The 26813-nt window shown below is 46.0% G+C and overlaps 1 protein-coding gene across 1 annotated transcript in view; it reads right to left on the bottom strand.

Annotated features, from left to right (window-relative positions):
• Positions 1 to 26813, bottom strand: part of LOC148430837 (alpha-2-macroglobulin-like protein 1) — a 630872-nt gene that overhangs the window by 326340 nt on the left and 277719 nt on the right. Inside the window, exon 13 of the mRNA XM_088466430.1 lies at positions 1985 to 2203. Coding sequence (XP_088322556.1) covers positions 1985 to 2203 — 219 coding nt within the window. The remainder of the gene's footprint in view (positions 1 to 1984; positions 2204 to 26813) is intronic.

The following is a 26813-nucleotide window of genomic DNA, read 5'->3' as shown; positions in this document are numbered from 1 at the left end:
TAAGTGAATATACACATTTCTCACTGGGAATATTGCACTTACAGTAGTTGTTTTGTTAGTTAAAAATAAACCACATAAAGGGAAATATATATTGGTAAATACTAAATACTAATCTAAGGACTAATGGCGAATAACCCTTTTCTGCCATTTAACTGGCTAAATTTTTTTTCCAAAAACCGCTCAGATATTGTCATTTTATATATATGTATCAATTATCGTGACAAACAGGGCAGGTCGGGGCTCTGCTCTGGTTATATGTCCTGGTGTATATATGTCCAGATATACATTAGGGTAAGCGCTGTATTTACCAGCAGCTGGTCCTCTCCACCGGTGCCGGTAGGAGACTGATCTGATCCTCTGTCAGTTGATGATTTGAGAGATTGCAGATACCTTTGTTACTTGTCACATTTGTCTGCCACTTACTTTACTCCCTATTGTTCTCTGAATCTTTTGGGAGCATTTGATTTGAGTGTCCATAGGGATTTTTATGTTGAAAGTGTTTAAATCTTTGGTCTTGATTGTGAAAATCCTTAGATGAAGATGGTGACTAAGGGGCCTATTCATCAACACTCAATTACCATTATTTTAGTATTCATGAACACATTTAACACAGGAGACATCTCCGATATCAATGTTATTAATGATCAGTAAAGCTGCATAGACGTAGGCTGCTATAGTCAGTTTTAGATTCAAAGTGTTAGATTATAAGTGTAATTACAATTTGATAACTAAGACAGAGTTACACCGGAGTTCTTATTAGCAATATGCACACCATGCAAAGACTGATGTAACTTCTCTATCTCTCTCTGAATTGCAGGTAAATTGTACCACTGCTCCCATCAGATGCTGTTATAGTGAATGTATAAGCACAGCTTTGAAAAATTACTTAGGTAAATTGTCTCCACTTTTATATTAGGAGCATTTTCTATAAAGGAAGTTTGGCATTTATTGTGAATCTGTGTTGTTCTACCCCCCTCTCACAAATTGTTTATCTTAGACTTTATTGCATCCCAATTTAGTGTGTATTGAGCACAGGGGGTGGGGTCCCAATCAGTGAGCACATAGAGACGTTTGTGACAGGAAGCAGCCAACTATACCCAACCACGACACCAGGATCATTTGATGAATTCATTTTGGACTGCATATTGAGGTACAATATTGCACCATTATCAATTTATGTTGTGTTTGTTTCCTTTATTTTTTTATTGAATTTTCAGGGCCATATCACAAAATTATGTATTTATAAATCCAAATTTAACATTATTAATTATGTAATATTAATCTAAAAACAAATATAGATAACACTCTACTCATAACATCTGGATGTGGCTAAAGCTATATCCAGATATAAAATCACTTAAGGGGCAAAAAATAAAAAGTTTGATTTTGTGAATGTGATAATCGCCAGTTAGAGAATGACTGTATCTTGATTACTTGTGCAGTAATGTTGTCCAGCTCTAACTGAGAGACTCATTTATAGCAGGTCGCAAATTTAATGGCCCAAATATAAATGTGTTAAATTGCGACCTTGCACATGTTTTAGTATGCTCTTATATTGAGAAACTCCAAGTACAGTGTATGAAGATGGAGATGTACTGAAAGCAGGAATTAATTTATCATAAGTAATTAACAATACATTAGTAATATGATATCTATATTTGGTATTAAGTTAGTTGTGGTCGGTAAAACCCCCACTGCTGATCATAACATGGTCCCCTTTGATAATTCTACTCCATGGTGGCCAGGCTGTAGCTATAACATAAGGGGTCCCGCTGTGTACGCCTTTGGGGTGTTGTGCGTCTTTGGGGTGTTGTACATCTTTGGGGTGTTGTATGCCTTTGGGGTGTTATACGTCTTTGGGGCTACAAGTGGAGCGTCCTCTATACTCTAAATCACATTCCCATGTGCAGTAGAACCTTTGAGAGTTGGACTTTATGCCCTAAATGCATTGCTCTGACAGTCACATATACATTATTATTGTTACCACATAGAAAATGTCCAAGTCGTCCTTTACTTCCTCTCCTATGGTGTAATCCACAGTCACCATCACATCCTGGTGACACGGTGCCGAGCTCCTAACCGGGCGGATATGCACCGAGTTCTTACTCTCCACATGTATGTCCTTCAGATGGAGGCTGCACTGGCCGTACCGAACCGAGACTTTCTGGTAGTCGTATGGCTCATTGGTTTTATCAGAGATGGCCTGAAATACAGACACGGTAGACCGATAAGGAGAGCTAGCAGCTATTAGGGGGATTACTGCCTGGTTTTATCTGAGGTGGCCTGAGATACAGACACGGTAGACCGATAAGGAGAGCTAGCAGCTATTAGGGGGATTACTGCCTGACGTAAATGTGGCTTTGTACAGATTAAACCCTGGAATGCTGGGAAATTGTCAATTTTCAGAATAAAACAGAAAACAATCAGTAATATGATAAAATGATGCCATTAGATATATTCTGCACTAAGTGACAACTTTTGTTAGGGACTCCAGTATCATATACTGAAATATAGAGAACTACATGAAATTCACCTTCACATTCTAGGGGCGATTTACAGTGTCATGCCTTGGGGGTCTATTCATCATAACTAAAAACTCTCTGGAGGTAATTAGGTTTAGAGCTGGCATGGAGTTCTACCTAATTACCGGAGGATCCATCATTCCTCCTCCCCATAACTATCTATTTAGTCATTTTTGCGATGACAGCTTTTCGGGAAATAGATAGTTTTCCCTCTCTATACTACCTTACCGCAGCTGGAATCTGGACTGCGCATGCGCCGTTAAATCCGTAAAACAAGCGCATGCACATCACTGCCTACAGCTGCAGTAATTCCCTCTCCCCACCCTCCCTCTGCTTCAATCTCCCACCTACCTGGCCCCCTGGTACACAGGCTGCAGCCGTGGACCCCGGACCTCCTGTCTGAAAATTATTATTATTATTATTTTTTTTTTTCAAACTTTATTGTTTTTGTTTTGTTTTTTAAACTTTAACCTGTTCTCACCGGCGCAATGCTGCTGCTGCCGGGTAGCGTCTCCCCTCCATTCCCCAGAGGCACATGTAAGTGCAATTAATTGAAGAAGCACCAAGGAACAGAGGGGAGACGCTACCCGGCAGCAGCAGCATTGCGGAGGGGAGAACACACAGTGCAGCACCCGGAGCGATGGAGGGAGCTGGAGGAGGACCTGCTCAGCTCACAGCAGGTAAGTGTAACCCGCTGTACGCCACCTGAGCATGGCGTATAATAACACCATCAAGCTCCTGACGAAGGTGTCTAATGACACAGAAATGCGTTGAGCTATACATCAATATGACAGAGACATTTTATCACAGCACAAGGAAACGTTCAGAGTAACAACCGGCATATACCTCGACTGTCCACCTTTGTATTTGCAACTCGAGTCTGCACATCGGACACAGGAGGTCTGCAAGTTAAGACTCGACTACAGCTCCTAGTCAAGCAGTTCCCGCAGTCCCAGTCGGCGCTGCATCTACACCGGGTGTCCCTCGTATCCAGGAAGAGCCGCACAGTGCTTCCAACTATTTCCTCACGGATTGAGGTACAGCCACACAGTGCCTCTAATAGATTGAAGCTATCAACACACCTATTGATCCGGTGTGTTCATTCACGGGGCATCCAACCAAGGGGTCCTGCTAAAGCCTATACAGTGAATTAACGGAACCGTTCCCTGTGCCGACTGCACATCCTAGGAGAGCGTAACCACCTCACTACACAGGTACACGGGTGTACATACTATTTTTTTCGTGTACCTGTTTGGGATATTCACCAGGATACCCTATAGACGCTGTGACCCTATACTTCAAATGGGTGACCTAAATCCTACTTGTATAGACACTTTTTTTATAATATATGCCGGCATAAAACCTCAAACTCTATTACTGCTGTGTTCTTATATCGCATAAAGCCCAGATGCTTTACATGGTCTATTCAAATAGACAAGAAATATCTACTTCAACTGTGTCGTTATACAACATTTTATGGAACCTTATTTCATTAATTCATTCCTAACATTTTAGGTTAAATAGGGAATATATTTTTGTATAATTTTATATTGAATGTAAATACCTTGAATTGTGTAATATTCATGTGCGCAATTGTTTCTATATTTCTGAAGAGTTATAATGCTCATAAGTTTAATAATCCATGACTATTTATATGTAATAAAAAATTCCTATTTGTTAATGAGAAACGCAGACAATCTATTCCTTCTAATACATTTGTTTGAAGCAATCGCACATCCTTCATTGTTTGGCAGCAGCATCTCTGTAACATCTAACCTTTAGGGGAGCGCTTCTACACAACCACCTTTTTTTTAAAAATACACTAAGCACTGACCAGCAGAGGGTTAGATACACTAAGCACTGACCAGCACAGGGTTAGATACACTAAGCACTCACCAGCAGAGGGTTAGATACACTAAGCAATGACCATCAGAGGGTTAGATACACTAAGCACTGACCAGCAGAGGGTTAGATACACTAAGCACTGACCACCAGAGGGTTAGATACACTAACCACTGACCAGCAGAGGGTTAGATACACTAAGCGCTGCCCAGCAGCGGGTGTAGATACACTAAGCACTGACCATCAGAGGGTTAGATACACTAAGCACTGACCAGCAGAGGGTTAGATACACTAAGCACTGACCAGCAGAGGGTTAGATACACTAAGCGCTGGCAGGTAGAGAGTCAGATACACTAAGCACTGACCAGCAGAGGGTTAGATACACTAAGTGCTGGCCAGTAGATGGTTAGATACACAAAGCACTGACCAGCATAGGGTTAGATACACTAAGCACAGACCAGCACAGGGTTAGATACACTAAACACTGACCACCAGAGGGTTAGATACACTAAGCACTGACCAGCAGAGGGTTAGATACACTAAGCGCTGGCCAGTAGAGAGTCAGATACACTAAGCACTGACCAGCAGTTGATTAGATACACTAAGTGCTGGCCAGTAGAGGGTTAGATACACAAAGCACTGACCAGCATAGGGTTAGATACACTAAGCACAGACCAGCACAGGGTTAGATACACTAAGCACTGACCAGCAGAGGGTTAGATACACTAATCACTGACCAGCAAAGGGTTAGATACACTAAGCACTGACCAGCAGAGGGTGAGCTACACTAAGCAATGGCCAGTAGAGAGTCAGATACACTAAGCACTGACCAGCAGTGGATTAGATACACTAAGTGGTGGCCAGTAGAGGGTTAGATATGCTAAGCACTGAACAGTAGAGGGTTCGATACATTAAGCACTGACCAGCAGAGGGTTAGATACACTAAGCACTGACCAGCAGAGGGTTAGATACACTAAGTACTGACCAGCAGAGGGTTAGATACGCTAAGCACTGAACAGTAGAGGGTTAGATACGCTAAGCACTGACCAGCAGAGGGTTAGATACACTAAGCAATGACCAGCAGAGCGTCAGATACACTAAGCACTGACCAGCAGTGGATTAGATACACTAAGTGGTGGCCAGTAGAGGGTTAGATACGCTAAGCACTGAACAGTAGAGGGTTAGATACACTAAGCACTGACCAGCAGAGGGTTAGATACACTAAGCACTGACCAGCAGAGAGTTAGATACACTAAGCGATGACCAGCAGAGGGTTAGATACACTAAGCACTGACCAGCAGTGGATTAGATACACTAAGTGGTGGCCAGTAGAGGGTTAGATACACTAAGCACTGAACAGTAGAGGGTTACACATACTAAGCACTGACCAGCAGAAGGTTAGATACACTAAGCACTGGCCAGTAGATAGTCAGATACACTAAGCACTGACCAGCAGTGGATTAGATACACTAAGCACTGACCAGCAGAGGGTTAGATACACTAAGCACTGACCAGCAGAGTGTTAGATACACTAAGCGCTGGCCAGCAGAGGGTTAGATACACTAAGCACTGGCCAGCAGAGGGTTAGATACACTAAGCACTGACCAGCAGTGGATTAGATACACTAAGTGGTGGCCAGTAGAGGGTTACATACGCTAAGCACTGAACAGAAGACGGTTAGACACACTAAGCACTGACCAGCAGAGGCTTAGATACACAAAGCACTGGCCAGTAGATAGTCAGATACACTCAGCACTTACCAGCAGTGGATTAGATACACTAAGCACTTACAACCAGAGGGTTAGATACACTAAGCACTGACCAGCAGAGTGTTAGATACAATAAGCGCTGGCCAGCAGAGGGTTAGATACACTAAGCACTGGCCAGCAGAGGGTTAGATACACTAAGCACTGACCAGCAGTGGATTAGATACACTAAGTGGTGGCCAGTAGAGGGTTACATACGCTAAGCACTGAACAGAAGACGGTTAGACACACTAAGCACTGACCAGCAGAGGCTTAGATACACAAAGCACTGGCCAGTAGATAGTCAGATACACTCAGCACTTACCAGCAGTGGATTAGATACACTAAGCACTTACAACCAGTGGGTTAGATACACTAAGCACTGACCAGCAGAGTGTTAGATACAATAAGCGCTGGCCAGTAGAGAGTCAGATACGCTAAGCGCTGACCAGCAGTGGATTAGATACACTAAGCACTGACCAGCATAGGGTTAGATACACTAAGCACAGACCAGCACAGGGTTAGATACACTAAGCACTGACCAGCAGAGGGTTAGATACACTAATCACTGACCAGCAAAGGGTTAGATACACTAAGCACTGACCAGCAGAGGGTGATACGTTAAACACTGAGCAACAGAGGGTTAGATACACTAAGCACTGACCAGCAGAGTGTTAGCTACACTAAGCGCTGGCCAGTAGAGAGTCAGATACACTAAGCACTGACCAGCAGTGGATTAGATACACTAAGTGGTGGCCAGTAGAGGGTTAGATACGCTAAGCACTGAACAGTAGATGGTTAGATACACTAAGCACTGACCAGCAGAGGGTTAGATACACTAAGCACTGACCAGCAGTGTATTAGATACACTAAGTGGTGGCCAGTAGAGGGTTAGATACGCTAAGCACTGAACAGTAGAGGGTTAGATATGCTAAGCACTGACCAGCAGAGGGTTAGATACACTAAGCACTGACCAGCAGAGCGTTAAATACACTAAGCACTGACCAGCAGTGGATTAGATACAATAAGTTGTGGCCAGTAGAGGGTTAGATACGCTAAGCACTGAACAGTAGAGGGTTAGATTCACTAAGCACTGACCAGCAGAGGGTTAGATACACTAAGTGCTGGCCAGTAGATAGTCAGATACACTAAGCACTGACCAGCAGTGGATAAGATACACTAAGCACTGACCAGCAGAGGGTTATATACACTAAGCACTGACCAGCAGAGGGTTAGATACACTAAGCGCTGGCCAGCAGAGAGTTAGATACACTAAGCACTGACCAGCAGTGGAATAGATACACTAAGTGTTGGCCAGTAGAGGGTTAGATACGCTAAGCACTGATCACCAGAGGGTTAGATACACTAAGCACTGACCAGCAGTGGATTAGATACACTAAGCACTGACCAGCAGAGGGTTAGATACACTAAGAACTGACCAGCACAGGGTTAGATACACTAAGCGCTGGCCAGCAGAGGGTTAGATACACTAAGCACTGACCAGCAGTTGTTTAGATACACTAAGTGGTGGCCAGTAGAGGGTTAGATACGTTATGCACTGAACAGTAGAGGGTTAGAAACACTAAGCACTGACCAGCAGAGGGTTAAATACACTAAGCACTGACCAGCAGTGGATTAGATACACTAAGCACTGACCAGCAGAGGGTTAGATACAATAAGCACTGACCAGCAGAGGGTTAGATACACTAAGCACTGACCACCAGAGAGTTAGATACACTAAGCACTGACCAGCAGAGGGTTAGATACACTAAGTGCTGGCCAGCAGAGGGTGTAGATACACTAAGCACTGACCATCAGAGGGTTAGATACACTAAGCACTAACCAGCAGAGGGTTAGATACACTAAGCACTGACCAGCAGAGGGTTAGATACACTAAGAGCTGGCCAGCAGAGAGTGTATATACACTGAACACTGACCAGCAGAGGGTTAGATACACTAAGCACTGACCACCAGAGGGTTAGATACACTAAGCACTGACCAGCAGAGGGTTAGATACACTAAGCGCTGGCCAGTAGAGAGTCAGATACACTAAGCACTGACCAGCAGTGGATTAGATACACTAAGTGCTGGCCATTAGAGGGTTAGATACACAAAGCACTGACCAGCATAGGGTTAGATACACTAAGCACTGACCAGCAGAGGGTTAGATACACTAGGCACTGCCCAGCAGAGGGATAGATACACTAAGCACTGACAGCAGAGGGTTAGATACACTAAGCACTGACCAGCAGAGGGTTAGATATACTAAGCACTGACCAGCACAGTGTTAGATACACTAAGCACAGACCAGCAGAGGGTTAGATACACTAAGCACTGACCAGCACAGGGTTAGATACACTAAGCACTGACAGGCAGAGGGTTAGATACACTAAGCACTGACCAGCAGAGGGTTAGATACACTAAACACTGACCAGCAGAGGGTTAGATACACTAAGCGCTTGCCAGCAGAGGGGTAGATACACGGAGCACTGACCAGCAGAGGGTTAGATACACTAAGCACTGACCAGCAGAGGGTTAGATACACTAAGCACTGACCAGCACATGGTTAGATACACTAAGCACAGACCAGCAGAGGGTTAGATACACTAAGCACTGACCAGCAGAGGGTTAGATACACTAAGCAATGACGATCAGAGAGTTAGATACACTAAGCACTGACCAGCAAAGGGTTAGATACCATAAGCACTGACCACCAGAGGGTTAGATACACTAACCACTGACCAGCAGAGGGTTAGATACACTAAGCGCTGGCCAGCAGAGGGTGTAGATACACTAAGCACTGACCATCAGAGGGTTAGATACACTAAGCACTGACCAGCAGAGGGTTAGATACACTAAGCACTGACCAGCAGAGGGTTAGATACACTAAGCGCTGGCCAGTAGAGAGTCAGATACACTAAGCACTGACCAGCAGTGGATTAGATACACTAAGTGCTGGCCAGTAGAGGGTTAGATACACAAAGCTCTGACCAGCATAGGGTTAGATACACTAAGCACAGACCAGCACAGGGTTAGATACACTAAGCACTGACCACCAGAGGGTTAGATACACTAAGCACTGACAGGCAGAGGGTTAGATACACTAAGCGCTGGCCAGTAGAGAGTCAGATACACTAAACACTGACCAGCAGTGGATTAGATACACTAAGTGCTGGCCAGTAGAGGGTTAGATACACAAAGCACTGACCAGCATAGGGTCAGATACACTAAGCACAGACCAGCACAGGGTTAGATACACTAAGCACTGACCAGCAGAGGGTTAGATACACTAATCACTGACCAGCAAAGGGTTAGATACACTAAGCACTGACCAGCAGAGGGTGAGCTACACTAAGCGCTTGCCAGTAGAGAGTCAGATACACTAAGCACTGACCAGCAGTGGATTAGATACACTAAGTGGTGGCCAGTAGAGGGTTAGATACGCTAAGCACTGAACAGTAGAGGGTTAGATACACTAAGCACTGACCAGCAGAGGGTAAGATACACTAAGCACTGACCAGCAGTTGATTAGATACACTAAGTGGTGGCCAGTAGAGGTTTAGATACGCTAAGCACTGACCAGCAGAGGGTAAGATACACTAAGCACTGACCAGCAGAGGGTTAGATACACTAAGCACTGACCAGCAGAGCGTCAGATACACTAAGCACTGACCAGCAGTGGATTAAATACACTAAGTGGTGGCCAGTAGAGGGTTAGATACGCTAAGCACTGACCAGCAGAGGGTTAGATACACTAAGCGCTGGCCAGTAGATAGTCAGATACATAAAGCACTGACCAGCAGTGGATTAGATACACTAAGCACTGACAAGCAGAGGGTTAGATACACTAAGCACTGACCAGCAGAGGGTTAGATACACTAAGCGCTGGCCAGCAGAGGGTTAGATACACTAAGCACTGACCAGCAGTGGATTAGATACACTAAGTGGTGGCAAGTAGAGGGTTAGATATGCTAAGCACTGAACAGTAGAGGGTTACACATACTAAGCACTGACCTGCAGTGGATTAGATAAACTAAGTGCTGGCCAGTAGAGGGAAGGATACACAAAGCACTGACCAGCATTGGGTTAGATACACTAATCACTGACTAGCAAAGGGTTAGATACACTAAGCACTGACCAGCAGTGGATTAGATACACTAAGTGGGGCCAGTAGAGGGTTAGATACACTAAGCACAGACTAGCACAGGGTTTAGATACACTAAGCACTGACCAGCAGAGGGTTAGATACACTAATCACTGACCAGCAATGGGTTAGATACACTAAGCACTGACCAGCAGAGGGTGAGCTACACTAAGCGCTGGCCAGTAGAGAGTCAGATACACTAAGCACTGACCAGCAGTGGATTAGATACACTAAGTGGTGGCCAGTAGAGGGTTAGATACGCTAAGCACTGAACAGTAGAGGGTTACACATACTAAACACTGACCAGCAGAAGGTTAGATACACTAAGCGCTGGCCAGTAGATAGTCAGATACACTAAGCACTGACCAGCAGTGGATTAGATACACTAAGCACTGACCAGCAGAGGGTTAGATACACTAAGCACTGACCAGCAGAGTGTTAGATACACTAAGCGCTGGCCAGCAGAGGGTTAGATACACTAAGCACTGGCCAGCAGAGGGTTAGATACACTAAGCACTGACCAGCAGTGGATTAGATACACTAAGTGGTGTCCAGTAGAGGGTTAGATACGCTAAGCACTGAACAGTAGAGGGTTAGACACACTAAGCACTGAGCAGCAGAGGCTTAGATACACTAAGCGCTGGCCAGAAGATAGTCAGATACACTAAGCACTGACCAGCAGTGGATTAGATACACTAAGCACTGACCAGCAGAGGGTTAGATACACTAAGCACTGACCAGCAGAGGGTTAGATACACTAAGTGCTGGCCAGCAGAGGGTTAGATACACTAAGCACTGACCAGCAGTGGATTAGATACACTATGTGCTGGCCAGTAGAGGGTTAGATACACTAAGCACTGACCACCAGAGGGTTAGATACACTAAGCACTGACCAGCAGAGGGTTAGATACACTAAGCGCTGGCCAGTAGAGAGTCAGATACACTAAGCGCTGACCAGCAGTGGATTAGATACACTAAATGCTGGCCAGTAGAGGGTTAGATGCACTAAGCACTGACCAGCATAGGGTTAGATACACTAAGCACTGACCATCAGAGAGTTAGATACACTAATCACTGACCAGCAAAGGGTTAGATACAGTAAGCACTGACCAGCAGAGGGTGATACACTAAACACTGAGCAACAGAGGGTTAGATACACTAAGAACTGACCAGCAGAGGGTTAGCTACAGTAAGCGCTGGCCAGTAGAGAGTCAGATACACTAAGCACTGACCAGCAGTGGATTAGATACACTAAGTGGTGGCCAGTAGAGGGTTAGATACGCTAAGCACAGAACAGTAGAGGGTTAGATACACTAAGCACTGACCAGCAGAGGGTTAGATACACTAAGCACTGACCAGCAGTGGATTAGATACACTAAGTGGTGGCCAGTAGAGGGTTAGATACGCTAAGCACTGAACAGTTGAGGGTTAGATATGCTAAGCACTGACCGGCAGAGGGTTAGATACACTAAGCGCTGACCAGCAGAGCGTCAGATACACTAAGCACTGACCTGCAGTGGATTATATACAATAAGTTGTGGCCAGTAGAGGGTTAGATACGCTAAGCACTGAACAGTAGAGGGTTAGATACACTAAGCACTGACCAGCAGAGGGTAAGATACACTAAGCGCTGGCCAGTAGATAGTCAGATACACTAAGCACTGACCAGCAGTGGATTAGATACACTAAGCACTGACCAGCAGAGTGTTAGATACACTAAGCACTGACAAGCAGAGGGTTAGATACACTAAGAGCTGGCCAGCAGAGGGTTAGATACACTAAGCACTGACCAGCAGTTTAATAGATACACTAAGTGGTGGCCAGTAGAGGGTTAGATACGCTAAGCACTGAACAGTAGAGGGTTAGACACACTAAGCACTGACCAGCAGAAGGTTAGATACACTAAGCGCTGGGCAGTAGATAGTCAGATACACTAAACACTGACCAGCAGTGGATTAGATACACTAAGCACTGACCAGCAGAGGGTTAGATACACTAAGCACTGACCAGCAGAGGGTTAGATACACTAAGCACTGACCAGCAGAGGGTTAGAAACACTAAGCGCTGGCCAGCAAAGGGTTAGATCAACTAAGCACTGACCAGCAGTGGATTAGATACACTAAGTGGTGGCCAGTAGAGGGTTAGATACACTAAGCACTGACCAGCATAGGGTTAGATACACTAAGCACTGACCATTAGAGAGTTAGATACACTAATCACCAACCAGCAAAGGGTTAGATACACTAAGCACTGAACAGCAGAGGGTTAGCTACACTAAGCGCTGGCCAGTAGAGAGTCAGATACACTAAGCACTGACCAGCAGTGGATTAGATACAACAAGTGGTGGCCAGTAAAGGTTTAGATACGCTAAGCACTGAACAGTAGAGGGTTAGATACACTAAGCACTGACCAGCAGAGTGTTAGATACACTAAGCACTGACCAGCAGTGGATTAGATACACTAAGTGGTGGCCAGTAGAGGGTTAGATATGCTAAGCACTGAACAGTAGAGGGTTAGATATGCTAAGCACTGACCGGCAGAGGGTTAGATACACTAAGCGCTGACCAGCAGAGCATCAGATACACTAAGCACTGACCAGCAGTGGATTAGATACAATAAGTTGTGGCCAGTAGAGGGTTAGATACGCTAAGCACTGACCAGTAGAGGGTTAGATACACTAAGCACTGACCAGCAGAGGGTAAGATACACTAAGCGCTGGCCAGTAGATAGTCAGATACACTAAGCACTGACCAGCAGTGGATTAGATACACTAAGCACTGACCAGCAGAGGGTTAGATACACTAAGCACTGACAAGCAGAGGGTTAGATACACTAAGCGCTGGCCAGCAGAGGGTTAGATACACTAAGCACTGACCAGCAGTTTAATAGATTCACTAAGTGGTGGCCAGTAGAGGGTTAGATACGCTAAGCACTGAACAGTAGAGGGTTAGACACACTAAGCACTGACCAGCAGAAGGTTAGATACACTAAGCGCTGGGCAGTAGATAGTCAGATACACTAAGCACTGACCAGCAGTGGATTAGATAAACTAAGCACTGACCAGCAGAGGGTTAGATACACTAAGCACTGACCAGCAGAGGGTTAGATACACTAAGCGCTGGCCAGCAGAGGGTTAGAAACACTAAGCGCTGGCCAGCAAAGGGTTAGATCAACTAAGCACTGACCAGCTGTGGATTAGATACACTAAGTGGTGGCCAGTAGAGGGTTAGATACACTAAGCACAGACCAGCACAGGGTTAGATACACTAAGCACTGACCATCAGAGAGTTAGATACACTAATCACCAACCAGCAAAGGGTTAGATACACTAAGCACTGACCAGCAGAGGGTTATACGCTAAACACTGAGCAACAGAGGGTTAGATACACTAAGCACTGACCAGCAGAGGGTTAGCTACACTAAGCGCTGGCCAGTAGAGAGTCAGATACACTAAGCACTGACCTGCAGTGGATTAGATACACTAAGTGGTAGCCAGTAGAGGGTTAGATACGCTAAGCACTGAACATTAGAGGGTTAGATACACTAAGCACTGACCAGCAGAGGGTTAGATACACTAAGCACTGAACAGCAGTGGATTATATACACTAAGTGGTGGCCAGTAGAGGGTTAGATACGCTAATCACTGAACAATAGAGGGTTAGATATGCTAAGCACTGACCGGCAGAGGGTTAGATTCACTAAGCACTGACCAGCAGCGCATCAGATACACTAAGCACTGACCAGCAGTGGATTAGATACACTAAGTGGTGGCCAGTAGAGGGTTAGATACGCTAAGCACTGAACAGAAGAGGGTTAGATACACTAAGCACTGACCAGCAGAGAGTTAGATACACTAAGCACTGACCAGCAGTGGATTAGATACACTAAGTGGTGGCCAGTAGAGGGTTAGAAACGCTAAGCACTGAACAGTAGAGGATTAGATACACTAAGCACTGACCAGCAGAGGGTTAGATACACTAAGCACTGACCAGCAGAGTGTTAGATACACTAAGCGCTGGCCAGCAGAGGGTTAGATACACTAAGCACTGGCCAGCAGAGGGTTAGATACACTAAGCACTGACCAGCAGTGGATTAGATACACTAAGTGGTGTCCAGTGGAGGGTTAGATACGCTAAGCACTGAACAGTAGAGGGTTAGACACACTAAGCACTGACCAGCAGAGGCTTAGATACACTAAGCGCTGGCCAGAAGATAGTCAGATACACTAAGCACTGACCAGCAGTGGATTAGATACACTAAGCACTGACCAGCAGAGGGTTAGATACACTAAGCACTGACCAGCAGAGGGTTAGAAACACTAAGTGCTGGCCAGCAGAGGGTTAGATACACTAAGCACTGACCAGCAGTGGATTAGATACACTATGTGCTGGCCAGTAGAGGGTTAGATACACTAAGCACTGACCACCAGAGGGTTAGATACACTAAGCACTGACCAGCAGAGGGTTAGATACACTAAGCGCTGGCCAGTAGAGAGTCAGATACACTAAGCACTGACCAGCAGTGGATTAGATACACTAAATGCTGGCCAGTAGAGGGTTAGATGCACTAAGCACTGACCAGCATAGGGTTAGATACACTAAGCACTGACCATCAGAGAGTTAGATACACTAATCACTGACCAGCAAAGGGTTAGATACAGTAAGCACTGACCAGCAGAGGGTGATACACTAAACACTGAGCAACAGAGGGTTAGATACACTAAGAACTGACCAGCAGAGGGTTAGCTACAGTAAGCGCTGGCCAGTAGAGAGTCAGATACACTAAGCACTGACCAGCAGTGGATTAGATACACTAAGTGGTGGCCAGTAGAGGGTTAGATACGCTAAGCACTGAACAGTTGAGGGTTAGATATGCTAAGCACTGACCGGCAGAGGGTTAGATACACTAAGCACAGAACAGTAGAGGGTTAGATACACTAAGCACTGACCAGCAGAGGGTTAGATACACTAAGCACTGACCAGCAGTGGATTAGATACACTAAGTGGTGGCCAGTAGAGGGTTAGATACGCTAAGCACTGAACAGTTGAGGGTTAGATATGCTAAGCACTGACCGGCAGAGGGTTAGATACACTAAGCGCTGACCAGCAGAGCGTCAGATACACTAAGCACTGACCTGCAGTGGATTATATACAATAAGTTGTGGCCAGTAGAGGGTTAGATACGCTAAGCACTGAACAGTAGAGGGTTAGATACACTAAGCACTGACCAGCAGAGGGTAAGATACACTAAGCGCTGGCCAGTAGATAGTCAGATACACTAAGCACTGACCAGCAGTGGATTAGATACACTAAGCACTGACCAGCAGAGTGTTAGATACACTAAGCACTGACAAGCAGAGGGTTAGATACACTAAGAGCTGGCCAGCAGAGGGTTAGATACACTAAGCACTGACCAGCAGTTTAATAGATACACTAAGTGGTGGCCAGTAGAGGGTTAGATACGCTAAGCACTGAACAGTAGAGGGTTAGACACACTAAGCACTGACCAGCAGAAGGTTAGATACACTAAGTGCTGGGCAGTAGATAGTCAGATACACTAAACACTGACCAGCAGTGGATTAGATACACTAAGCACTGACCAGCAGAGGGTTAGATACACTAAGCACTGACCAGCAGAGGGTTAGATACACTAAGCGCTGGCCAGCAGAGGGTTAGAAACACTAAGCGCTGGCCAGCAAAGGGTTAGATCAACTAAGCACTGACCAGCAGTGGATTAGATACACTAAGTGGTGGCCAGTAGAGGGTTAGATACACTAAGCACTGACCAGCATAGGGTTAGATACACTAAGCACAGACCAGCACTGGGATAGATACACTAAGCACTGACCATTAGAGAGTTAGATACACTAATCACCAACCAGCAAAGGGTTAGATACACTAAGCACTGAACAGCAGAGGGTTAGCTACACTAAGCGCTGGCCAGTAGAGAGTCAGATACACTAAGCACTGACCAGCAGTGGATTAGATACACCAAGTGGTGGCCAGTAGAGGGTTAGATACGCTAAGCACTGAACAGTAGAGGGTTAGATACACTAAGCACTGACCAGCAGAGTGTTAGATACACTAAGCACTGACCAGCAGTGGATTAGATACACTAAGTGGTGGCCAGTAGAGGGTTAGATATGCTAAGCACTGAACAGTAGAGGGTTAGATATGCTAAGCACTGACCGGCAGAGGGTTAGATACACTAAGCGCTGACCAGCAGAGCATCAGATACACTAAGCACTGACCAGCAGTGGATTAGATACAATAAGTTGTGGCCAGTAGAGGGTTAGATACGCTAAGCACTGACCAGTAGAGGGTTAGATACACTAAGCACTGACCAGCAGAGGGTAAGATACACTAAGCGCTGGCCAGTAGATAGTCAGATACACTAAGCACTGACCAGCCGTGGATTAGATACACTAAGCACTGACCAGCAGAGGGTTAGATACACTAAGCACTGACAAGCAGAGGGTTAGATACACTAAGCGCTGGCCAGCAGAGGGTTAGATACACTAAGCACTGACCAGCAGTTTAATAGATTCACTAAGTGGTGGCCAGTAGAGGGTTAGATACGCTAAGCACTGAACAGTAGAGGGTTAGACACACTAAGCACTGACCAGCAGAAGGTTAGATACACTAAGTGCTGGGCAGTAGATAGTCAGATACACTAAGCACTGACCAGCAGTGGATTAGATACACTAAGCACTGACCAGCAGAGGGTTAGATACACTAAGCACTGACCAGCAGAGGGTTAGATACACTAAGCGCTGGCCAGCAGAGGGTTAGAAACACTAAGCGCTGGCCAGCAAAGGGTTAGATCAACTAAGCACTGACCAGCTGTGGATTAGATACACTAAGTGGTGGCCAGTAGAGGGTTAGATACACTAAGCACAGACCAGCACAGGGTTAGATACACTAAGCACTGACCATCAGAGAGTTAGATACACTAATCACCAACCAGCAAAGGGTTAGATACACTAAGCACTGACCAGCAGAGGGTTATACGCTAAACACTGAGCAACAGAGGGTTAGATACACTAAGCACTGACCAGCAGAGGGTTAGCTACACTAAGCGCTGGCCAGTAGAGAGTCAGATACACTAAGCACTGACCTGCAGTGGATTAGATACACTAAGTGGTAGCCAGTAGAGGGTTAGATACACTAAGCACTGAACATTAGAGGGTTAGATACACTAAGCACTGACCAGCAGAGGGTTAGATAGACTAAGCACTGAACAGCAGTGGATTAGATACACTAAGTGGTGGCCAGTAGAGGGTTAGATACGCTAATCACTGAACAATAGAGGGTTAGATATGCTAAGCACTGACCGGCAGAGGGTTAGATTCACTAAGCGCTGACCAGCAGTGCATCAGATACACTAAGCACTGACCAGTAGTGGATTAGATACACTAAGTGGTGGCCAGTAGAGGGTTAGATACGCTAAGCACTGAACAGAAGAGGGTTAGATACACTAAGCACTGACCAGCAGAGGGTTAGATACACTAAGCACTGACCAGCAGTGGATTAGATACACTAAGTGGTGGCCAGTAGAGGGTTAGAAACGCTAAGCACTGAACAGTAGAGGGTTAGATATGCTAAACACTGACCGGCAGAGGGTTAGATACACTAAGCACTGACCAGCAGAGCGTCAGATACACTAAGCACTGACCAGCAGTGGATTAGATACAATAAGTTGTGGCCAGAAGATGGTTAGATACGCTAAGCACTGAACAGTAGAGGGTTAGATACACTAAGCACAGACCAGCAGAGGGTTAGATACACTAACGCTGGCCAGTAGATAGTCAGATACACTAAGCATTGACCAGCAGTGGATTAGATACAATAAGTTGTGGCCAGTAGAGGGTTAGATACGCTAAGCACTGAACAGTAGAGGGTTAGATACACTAAGCACTGACCAGCAGAGGGTAAGATACACTAAGCGCTGGCCAGTAGATAGTCAGATACACTAAGCACTGACCAGCAGTGGATTAGATACACTAAGCACTGACCAGCAGAGTGTTAGATACACTAAGCACTGACAAGCAGAGGGTTAGATACACTAAGAGCTGGCCAGCAGAGGGTTAGATACACTAAGCACTGACCAGCAGTTTAATAGATACACTAAGTGGTGGCCAGTAGAGGGTTAGATACGCTAAGCACTGAACAGTAGAGGGTTAGACACACTAAGCACTGACCAGCAGAAGGTTAGATACACTAAGCGCTGGGCAGTAGATAGTCAGATACACTAAACACTGACCAGCAGTGGATTAGATACACTAAGCACTGACCAGCAGAGGGTTAGATACACTAAGCACTGACCAGCAGAGGGTTAGATACACTAAGCGCTGGCCAGCAGAGGGTTAGAAACACTAAGCGCTGGCCAGCAAAGGGTTAGATCAACTAAGCACTGACCAGCAGTGGATTAGATACACTAAGTGGTGGCCAGTAGAGGGTTAGATACACTAAGCACTGACCAGCATAGGGTTAGATACACTAAGCACAGACCAGCACTGGGATAGATACACTAAGCACTGACCATTAGAGAGTTAGATACACTAATCACCAACCAGCAAAGGGTTAGATACACTAAGCACTGAACAGCAGAGGGTTAGCTACACTAAGCGCTGGCCAGTAGAGAGTCAGATACACTAAGCACTGACCAGCAGTGGATTAGATACACCAAGTGGTGGCCAGTAGAGGGTTAGATACGCTAAGCACTGAACAGTAGAGGGTTAGATACACTAAGCACTGACCAGCAGAGTGTTAGATACACTAAGCACTGACCAGCAGTGGATTAGATACACTAAGTGGTGGCCAGTAAAGGGTTAGATATGCTAAGCACTGAACAGTAGAGGGTGAGATATGCTAAGCACTGACCGGCAGAGGGTTAGATACACTAAGCGCTGACCAGCAGAGCATCAGATACACTAAGCACTGACCAGCAGTGGATTAGATACAATAAGTTGTGGCCAGTAGAGGGTTAGATACGCTAAGCACTGACCAGTAGAGGGTTAGATACACTAAGCACTGACCAGCAGAGGGTAAGATACACTAAGCGCTGGCCAGTAGATCGTCAGATACAATAAGCACTGACCAGCAGTGGATTAGATACACTAAGCACTGACCAGCAGAGGGTTAGATACACTAAGCACTGACAAGCAGAGGGTTAGATACACTAAGCGCTGGCCAGCAGAGGGTTAGATACACTAAGCACTGACCAGCAGTTTAATAGATTCACTAAGTGGTGGCCAGTAGAGGGTTAGATACGCTAAGCACTGAACAGTAGAGGGTTAGACACACTAAGCACTGACCAGCAGAAGGTTAGATACACTAAGCGCTGGGCAGTAGATAGTCAGATACACTAAGCACTGACCAGCAGTGGATTAGATACACTAAGCACTGACCAGCAGAGGGTTAGATACACTAAGCACTGACCAGCAGAGGGTTAGATACACTAAGCGCTGGCCAGCAGAGGGTTAGAAACACTAAGCGCTGGCCAGCAAAGGGTTAGATCAACTAAGCACTGACCAGCTGTGGATTAGATACACTAAGTGGTGGCCAGTAGAGGGTTAGATACACTTAGCACAGACCAGCACAGGGTTAGATACACTAAGCACTGACCATCAGAGAGTTAGATACACTAATCACCAACCAGCAAAGGGTTAGATACACTAAGCACTGACCAGCAGAGGGTTATACGCTAAACACTGAGCAACAGAGGGTTAGATACACTAAGCACTGACCAGCAGAGGGTTAGCTACACTAAGCGCTGGCCAGTAGAGAGTCAGATACACTAAGCACTGACCTGCAGTGGATTAGATACACTAAGTGGTAACCAGTAGAGGGTTAGATACGCTAAGCACTGAACATTAGAGGGTTAGATACACTAAGCACTGACCAGCAGAGGGTTAGATACACTAAGCACTGAACAGCAGTGGATTAGATACACTAAGTGGTGGCCAGTAGAGGGTTAGATACGCTAATCACTGAACAATAGAGGGTTAGATATGCTAAGCACTGACCGGCAGAGGGTTAGATTCACTAAGCGCTGACCAGCAGTGCATCAGATACACTAAGCACTGACCAGCAGTGGATTAGATACACTAAGTGGTGGCCAGTAGAGGGTTAGATACGCTAAGCACTGAACAGAAGAGGGTTAGATACACTAAGCACTGACCAGCAGAGGGTTAGATACACTAAGCACTGACCAGCAGTGGATTAGATACACTAAGTGGTGGCCAGTAGAGGGTTAGAAACGCTAAGCACTGAACAGTAGAGGGTTAGATATGCTAAACACTGACCGGCAGAGGGTTAGATACACTAAGCACTGACCAGCAGAGCGTCAGATACACTAAGCACTGACCAGCAGTGGATTAGATACAATAAGTTGTGGCCAGAAGATGGTTAGATACGCTAAGCACTGAACAGTAGAGCGTTAGATACACTAAGCACAGACCAGCAGAGGGTTAGATACACTAACGCTGGCCAGTAGATAGTCAGATACACTAAGCATTGACCAACAGTGGATTAGATACACTAAGCACTGACCGGCAGAGGGTTAGATACACTAAGCACTGACCAGCAGAGGGTTAGATACACTAAGCGCTGGCCAGTAGATAGTCAGATACACTAAGCACTGACCAGCAGTGGATTAGATACACTAAGCTCTGACCAGCAGAGGGTTAGATACACTAAGCACTGACCAGCAGAGGGTTAGATACACTAAGCGCTGGCCAGCAGAGGGTTAGATACACTAAGCACTAACCAGCAGTGGATTAGATACACTAAGTGGTGGCCAGTAGAGGGTTAGATACACTAAGCACTGAACAGTAGAGGGTTAGATACACTAAGCACTGACCAGCAGAGGGTTAGATACACTAAGCGCTGGCCAGTAGATAGTCAGATGCACTAAGCACTGACCAGCAGTGGATTAGATACACTAAGCACTGACCAGCAGAGGGTTAGATACACTAAGCACTGACCAGCAGAGGGTTAGATACACTAAGTGCTTGCCAGCAGAGGGTTAGATACACTAAGCACTGACCAGCAGTGGATTAGATACACTAAGTGGTGGCCAGTAGAGGGTTAGATACACTAAGCACTGACCACCAGAGGGTTAGATACACTAAGCACTGACCAGCAGAGGGTTAGATACACTAAGCGCTGGCCAGTAGAGAGTCAGATACACTAAGCGCTGACCAGCAGTGGATTAGATACACTAAGTGCTGGCCAGTAGAGGGTTAGATACACTAAGCAAAGACCAGCACAGGGTTAGATACACTAAGCACTGACCATCAGAGGGTTAGATACACTAAGCACTGACCAGCAAAGGGTTAGATACACTAAGCACTGACCAGCAGAGGGTGATACACTAAACACTGAGCAACAGAGGGTTAGATACACTGAGCACTGACCAGCAGAGGGTGAGCTATACTAAGCGCTGGCCAGTAGAGAGTCAGATAAACTAAGCACTGATCAGCAGTGGATTAGATACACTAAGTGGTGGCCAGTAGAGGGTTAGATACGCTAAGCACTGAACAGTAGAGGGTTAGATACACTAAGCACTGACAGCAGAGGGTTAGATACACTAAGCACTGACCAGCAGTGGATTAGATACACTAAGTGGTGGCCAGTAGAGGGTTAGATACGCTAAGCACTGAATAGTAGAGGGTTAGATATGCTAAGCACTGACCAGCAGAGGGTTAGATACACTAAGCACTGACCAGCAGAGCGTCAGATACACTAAGCACTGACCAGCAGTGGATTAGATACAATAAGTTGTGGCCAGTAGAGGGTTAGATACGCTAAGCACTGAACAGTAGAGGGTTAGATTCACTAAGCACTGACCAGCAGAGGGTTAGATACACTAAGCGCTGGCCAGTAGATAGTCAGATACACTAAGCACTGACCAGCAGTGGATAAGATACACTAAGCACTGACCAGCAGAGGGTTAGATACACTAAGCACTGACCAGCAGAGGGTTAGATACACTAAGCGCTGGCCAGCAGAGAGTTAGATACACTAAGCATTGACCAGCAGTGGAATAGATACACTAAGTGGTGGCCAGTAGAGGGTTAGATATGCTAAGCACTGACCACCAGAGGGTTAGATACACTAAGCACTGACCAGCAGTGGATTAGATACACTAAGCACTGACCAGCAGAGGGTTAGATACACTAAGAACTGACCAGCACAGGGTTAGATACACTAAGCGCTGGCCAGCAGAGGGTTAGATACACTAAGCACTGACCAGCAGTTGTTTAGATACACTTAGTGGTGGCCAGTAGAGGGTTAGATACGTTATGCACTGAACAGTAGAGGGTTAGAAACACTAAGCACTGACCAGCAGAGGGTTAAATACACTAAGCACTGACCAGCAGTGGATTAGATACACTAAGCACTGACCAGCAGAGGGTTAGATACACTAAGCACTGACCAGCAGAGGGTTAGATACACTAAGCACTGACCACCAGAGAGTTAGATACACTAAGCACTGACCAGCAGAGGGTTAGATACACTAAGTGCTGGCCAGCAGAGGGTGTAGATACACTAAGCACTGACCATCAGAGGGTTAGATACACTAAGCACTAACCAGCAGAGGGTTAGATACACTAAGCACTGACCAGCAGAGGGTTAGATACACTAAGAGCTGGCCAGCAGAGAGTGTATATACACTGAACACTGACCAGCAGAGGGTTAGATACACTAAGCACTGACCACCAGAGGGTTAGATACACTAAGCACTGACCAGCAGAGGGTTAGATACACTAAGCGCTGGCCAGTAGAGAGTCAGATACACTAAGCACTGACCAGCAGTGGATTAGATACACTAAGTGCTGGCCATTAGAGGGTTAGATACACAAAGCACTGACCAGCATAGGGTTAGATACACTAAGCACTGACCAGCAGAGGGTTAGATACACTAGGCACTACCCAGCAGAGGGATAGATACACTAAGCACTGACAGCAGAGGGTTAGATACACTAAGCACTGACCAGCAGAGGGTTAGATACACTAAGCACTGACCAGCACAGTGTTAGATACACTAAGCACAGACCAGCAGAGGGTTAGATACACTAAGCACTGACCAGCAGAGGGTTAGATACAATAAGCACTGACCAGCACATGGTTAGATACACTAAGCACAGACCAGCAGAGGGTTAGATACACTAAGCACTGACCAGCAGAGGGTTAGATACACTAAGCAATGACCATCAGAGGGTTAGATACACTAAGCACTGACCAGCAAAGGGTTAGATACACTAAGCACTGACCACCAGAGGGTTAGATACACTAACCACTGACCAGCAGAGGGTTAGATACACTAAGCGCTGGCCAGCAGAGGGTGTAGTTACACTAAGCACTGACCATCAGAGGGTTAGATACACTAAACACTGACCAGCACAGGGTTAGATACACTAAGCACTGACCAGCAGAGGGTTAGATACACTAAGCGCTGGCCAGTAGAGAGTCAGATACACTAAGCACTGACCAGCAGTGGATTAGATACACTAAGTGCTGGCCAGTAGAGGGTTAGATACACAAAGCTCTGACCAGCATAGGGTTAGATACACTAAGCACAGACCAGCACAGGGTTAGATACACTAAGCACTGACCACCAGAGGGTTAGATACACTAAGCACTGACAGGCAGAGTGTTAGATACACTAAGTGGTGGCCAGTAGAGGGTTAGATACGCTAAGCACTGAACAGTAGAGGGTTAGATACACTAAGCACTGACCAGCAGAGGGTAAGATACACTAAGCACTGACCAGCAGTTGATTAGATACACTAAGTGGTGGCCAGTAGAGGTTTAGATACGCTAAGCACTGACCAGCAGAGGGTAAGATACACTAAGCACTGACCAGCAGAGGGTTAGATACACTAAGCACTGACCAGCAGAGCGTCAGATACACTAAGCACTGACCAGCAGTGGATTAAATACACTAAGTGGTGGCCAGTAGAGGGTTAGATACGCTAAGCACTGAACAGTAGAGGGTTAGATACACTAAGCACTGACCAGCAGAGGGTTAGATACACTAAGCGCTGGCCAGTAGATAGTCAGATACATAAAGCACTGACCAGCAGTGGATTAGATACACTGAGCACTGACAAGCAGAGGGTTAGATACACTAAGCACTGACCAGCAGAGGGTTAGATACACTAAGCGCTGGCCAGCAGAGGGTTAGATACACTAAGCACTAACCAGCAGTGGATTAGATACACTAAGTGGTGGCCAGTAGAGGGTTAGATACACTAAGCACTGAACAGTAGAGGGTTAGATACACTAAGCACTGACCAGCAGAGGGTTAGATACACTAAGCGCTGGCCAGTAGATAGTCAGATGCACTAAGCACTGACCAGCAGTGGATTAGATACACTAAGCACTGACCAGCAGAGGGTTAGATACACTAAGCACTGACCAGCAGAGGGTTAGATACACTAAGTGCTTGCCAGCAGAGGGTTAGATACACTAAGCACTGACCAGCAGTGGATTAGATACACTAAGTGGTGGCCAGTAGAGGGTTAGATACACTAAGCACTGACCACCAGAGGGTTAGATACACTAAGCACTGACCAGCAGAGGGTTAGATACACTAAGCGCTGGCCAGTAGAGAGTCAGATACACTAAGCGCTGACCAGCAGTGGATTAGATACACTAAGTGCTGGCCAGTAGAGGGTTAGATACACTAAGCAAAGACCAGCACAGGGTTAGATACACTAAGCACTGACCATCAGAGGGTTAGATACACTAAGCACTGACCAGCAAAGGGTTAGATACACTAAGCACTGACCAGCAGAGGGTGATACACTAAACACTGAGCAACAGAGGGTTAGATACACTGAGCACTGACCAGCAGAGGGTGAGCTATACTAAGCGCTGGCCAGTAGAGAGTCAGATAAACTAAGCACTGATCAGCAGTGGATTAGATACACTAAGTGGTGGCCAGTAGAGGGTTAGATACGCTAAGCACTGAACAGTAGAGGGTTAGATACACTAAGCACTGACAGCAGAGGGTTAGATACACTAAGCACTGACCAGCAGTGGATTAGATACACTAAGTGGTGGCCAGTAGAGGGTTAGATACGCTAAGCACTGAATAGTAGAGGGTTAGATATGCTAAGCACTGACCAGCAGAGGGTTAGATACACTAAGCACTGACCAGCAGAGCGTCAGATACACTAAGCACTGACCAGCAGTGGATTAGATACAATAAGTTGTGGCCAGTAGAGGGTTAGATACGCTAAGCACTGAACAGTAGAGGGTTAGATTCACTAAGCACTGACCAGCAGAGGGTTAGATACACTAAGCGCTGGCCAGTAGATAGTCAGATACACTAAGCACTGACCAGCAGTGGATAAGATACACTAAGCACTGACCAGCAGAGGGTTAGATACACTAAGCACTGACCAGCAGAGGGTTAGATACACTAAGCGCTGGCCAGCAGAGAGTTAGATACACTAAGCATTGACCAGCAGTGGAATAGATACACTAAGTGGTGGCCAGTAGAGGGTTAGATATGCTAAGCACTGACCACCAGAGGGTTAGATACACTAAGCACTGACCAGCAGTGGATTAGATACACTAAGCACTGACCAGCAGAGGGTTAGATACACTAAGAACTGACCAGCACAGGGTTAGATACACTAAGCGCTGGCCAGCAGAGGGTTAGATACACTAAGCACTGACCAGCAGTTGTTTAGATACACTTAGTGGTGGCCAGTAGAGGGTTAGATACGTTATGCACTGAACAGTAGAGGGTTAGAAACACTAAGCACTGACCAGCAGAGGGTTAAATACACTAAGCACTGACCAGCAGTGGATTAGATACACTAAGCACTGACCAGCAGAGGGTTAGATACACTAAGCACTGACCAGCAGAGGGTTAGATACACTAAGCACTGACCACCAGAGAGTTAGATACACTAAGCACTGACCAGCAGAGGGTTAGATACACTAAGTGCTGGCCAGCAGAGGGTGTAGATACACTAAGCACTGACCATCAGAGGGTTAGATACACTAAGCACTAACCAGCAGAGGGTTAGATACACTAAGCACTGACCAGCAGAGGGTTAGATACACTAAGAGCTGGCCAGCAGAGAGTGTATATACACTGAACACTGACCAGCAGAGGGTTAGATACACTAAGCACTGACCACCAGAGGGTTAGATACACTAAGCACTGACCAGCAGAGGGTTAGATACACTAAGCGCTGGCCAGTAGAGAGTCAGATACACTAAGCACTGACCAGCAGTGGATTAGATACACTAAGTGCTGGCCATTAGAGGGTTAGATACACAAAGCACTGACCAGCATAGGGTTAGATACACTAAGCACTGACCAGCAGAGGGTTAGATACACTAGGCACTACCCAGCAGAGGGATAGATACACTAAGCACTGACAGCAGAGGGTTAGATACACTAAGCACTGACCAGCAGAGGGTTAGATACACTAAGCACTGACCAGCACAGTGTTAGATACACTAAGCACAGACCAGCAGAGGGTTAGATACACTAAGCACTGACCAGCAGAGGGTTAGATACAATAAGCAC

This window comes from Taudactylus pleione, unplaced genomic scaffold (assembly GCF_031769625.1).
Source record: "Taudactylus pleione unplaced genomic scaffold, aTauple2 ptg003137l, whole genome shotgun sequence".
Classification (NCBI taxonomy): Eukaryota; Metazoa; Chordata; class Amphibia; order Anura; family Myobatrachidae; genus Taudactylus; species Taudactylus pleione.
This window is presented reverse-complemented; position numbering and strand designations above follow the sequence as displayed.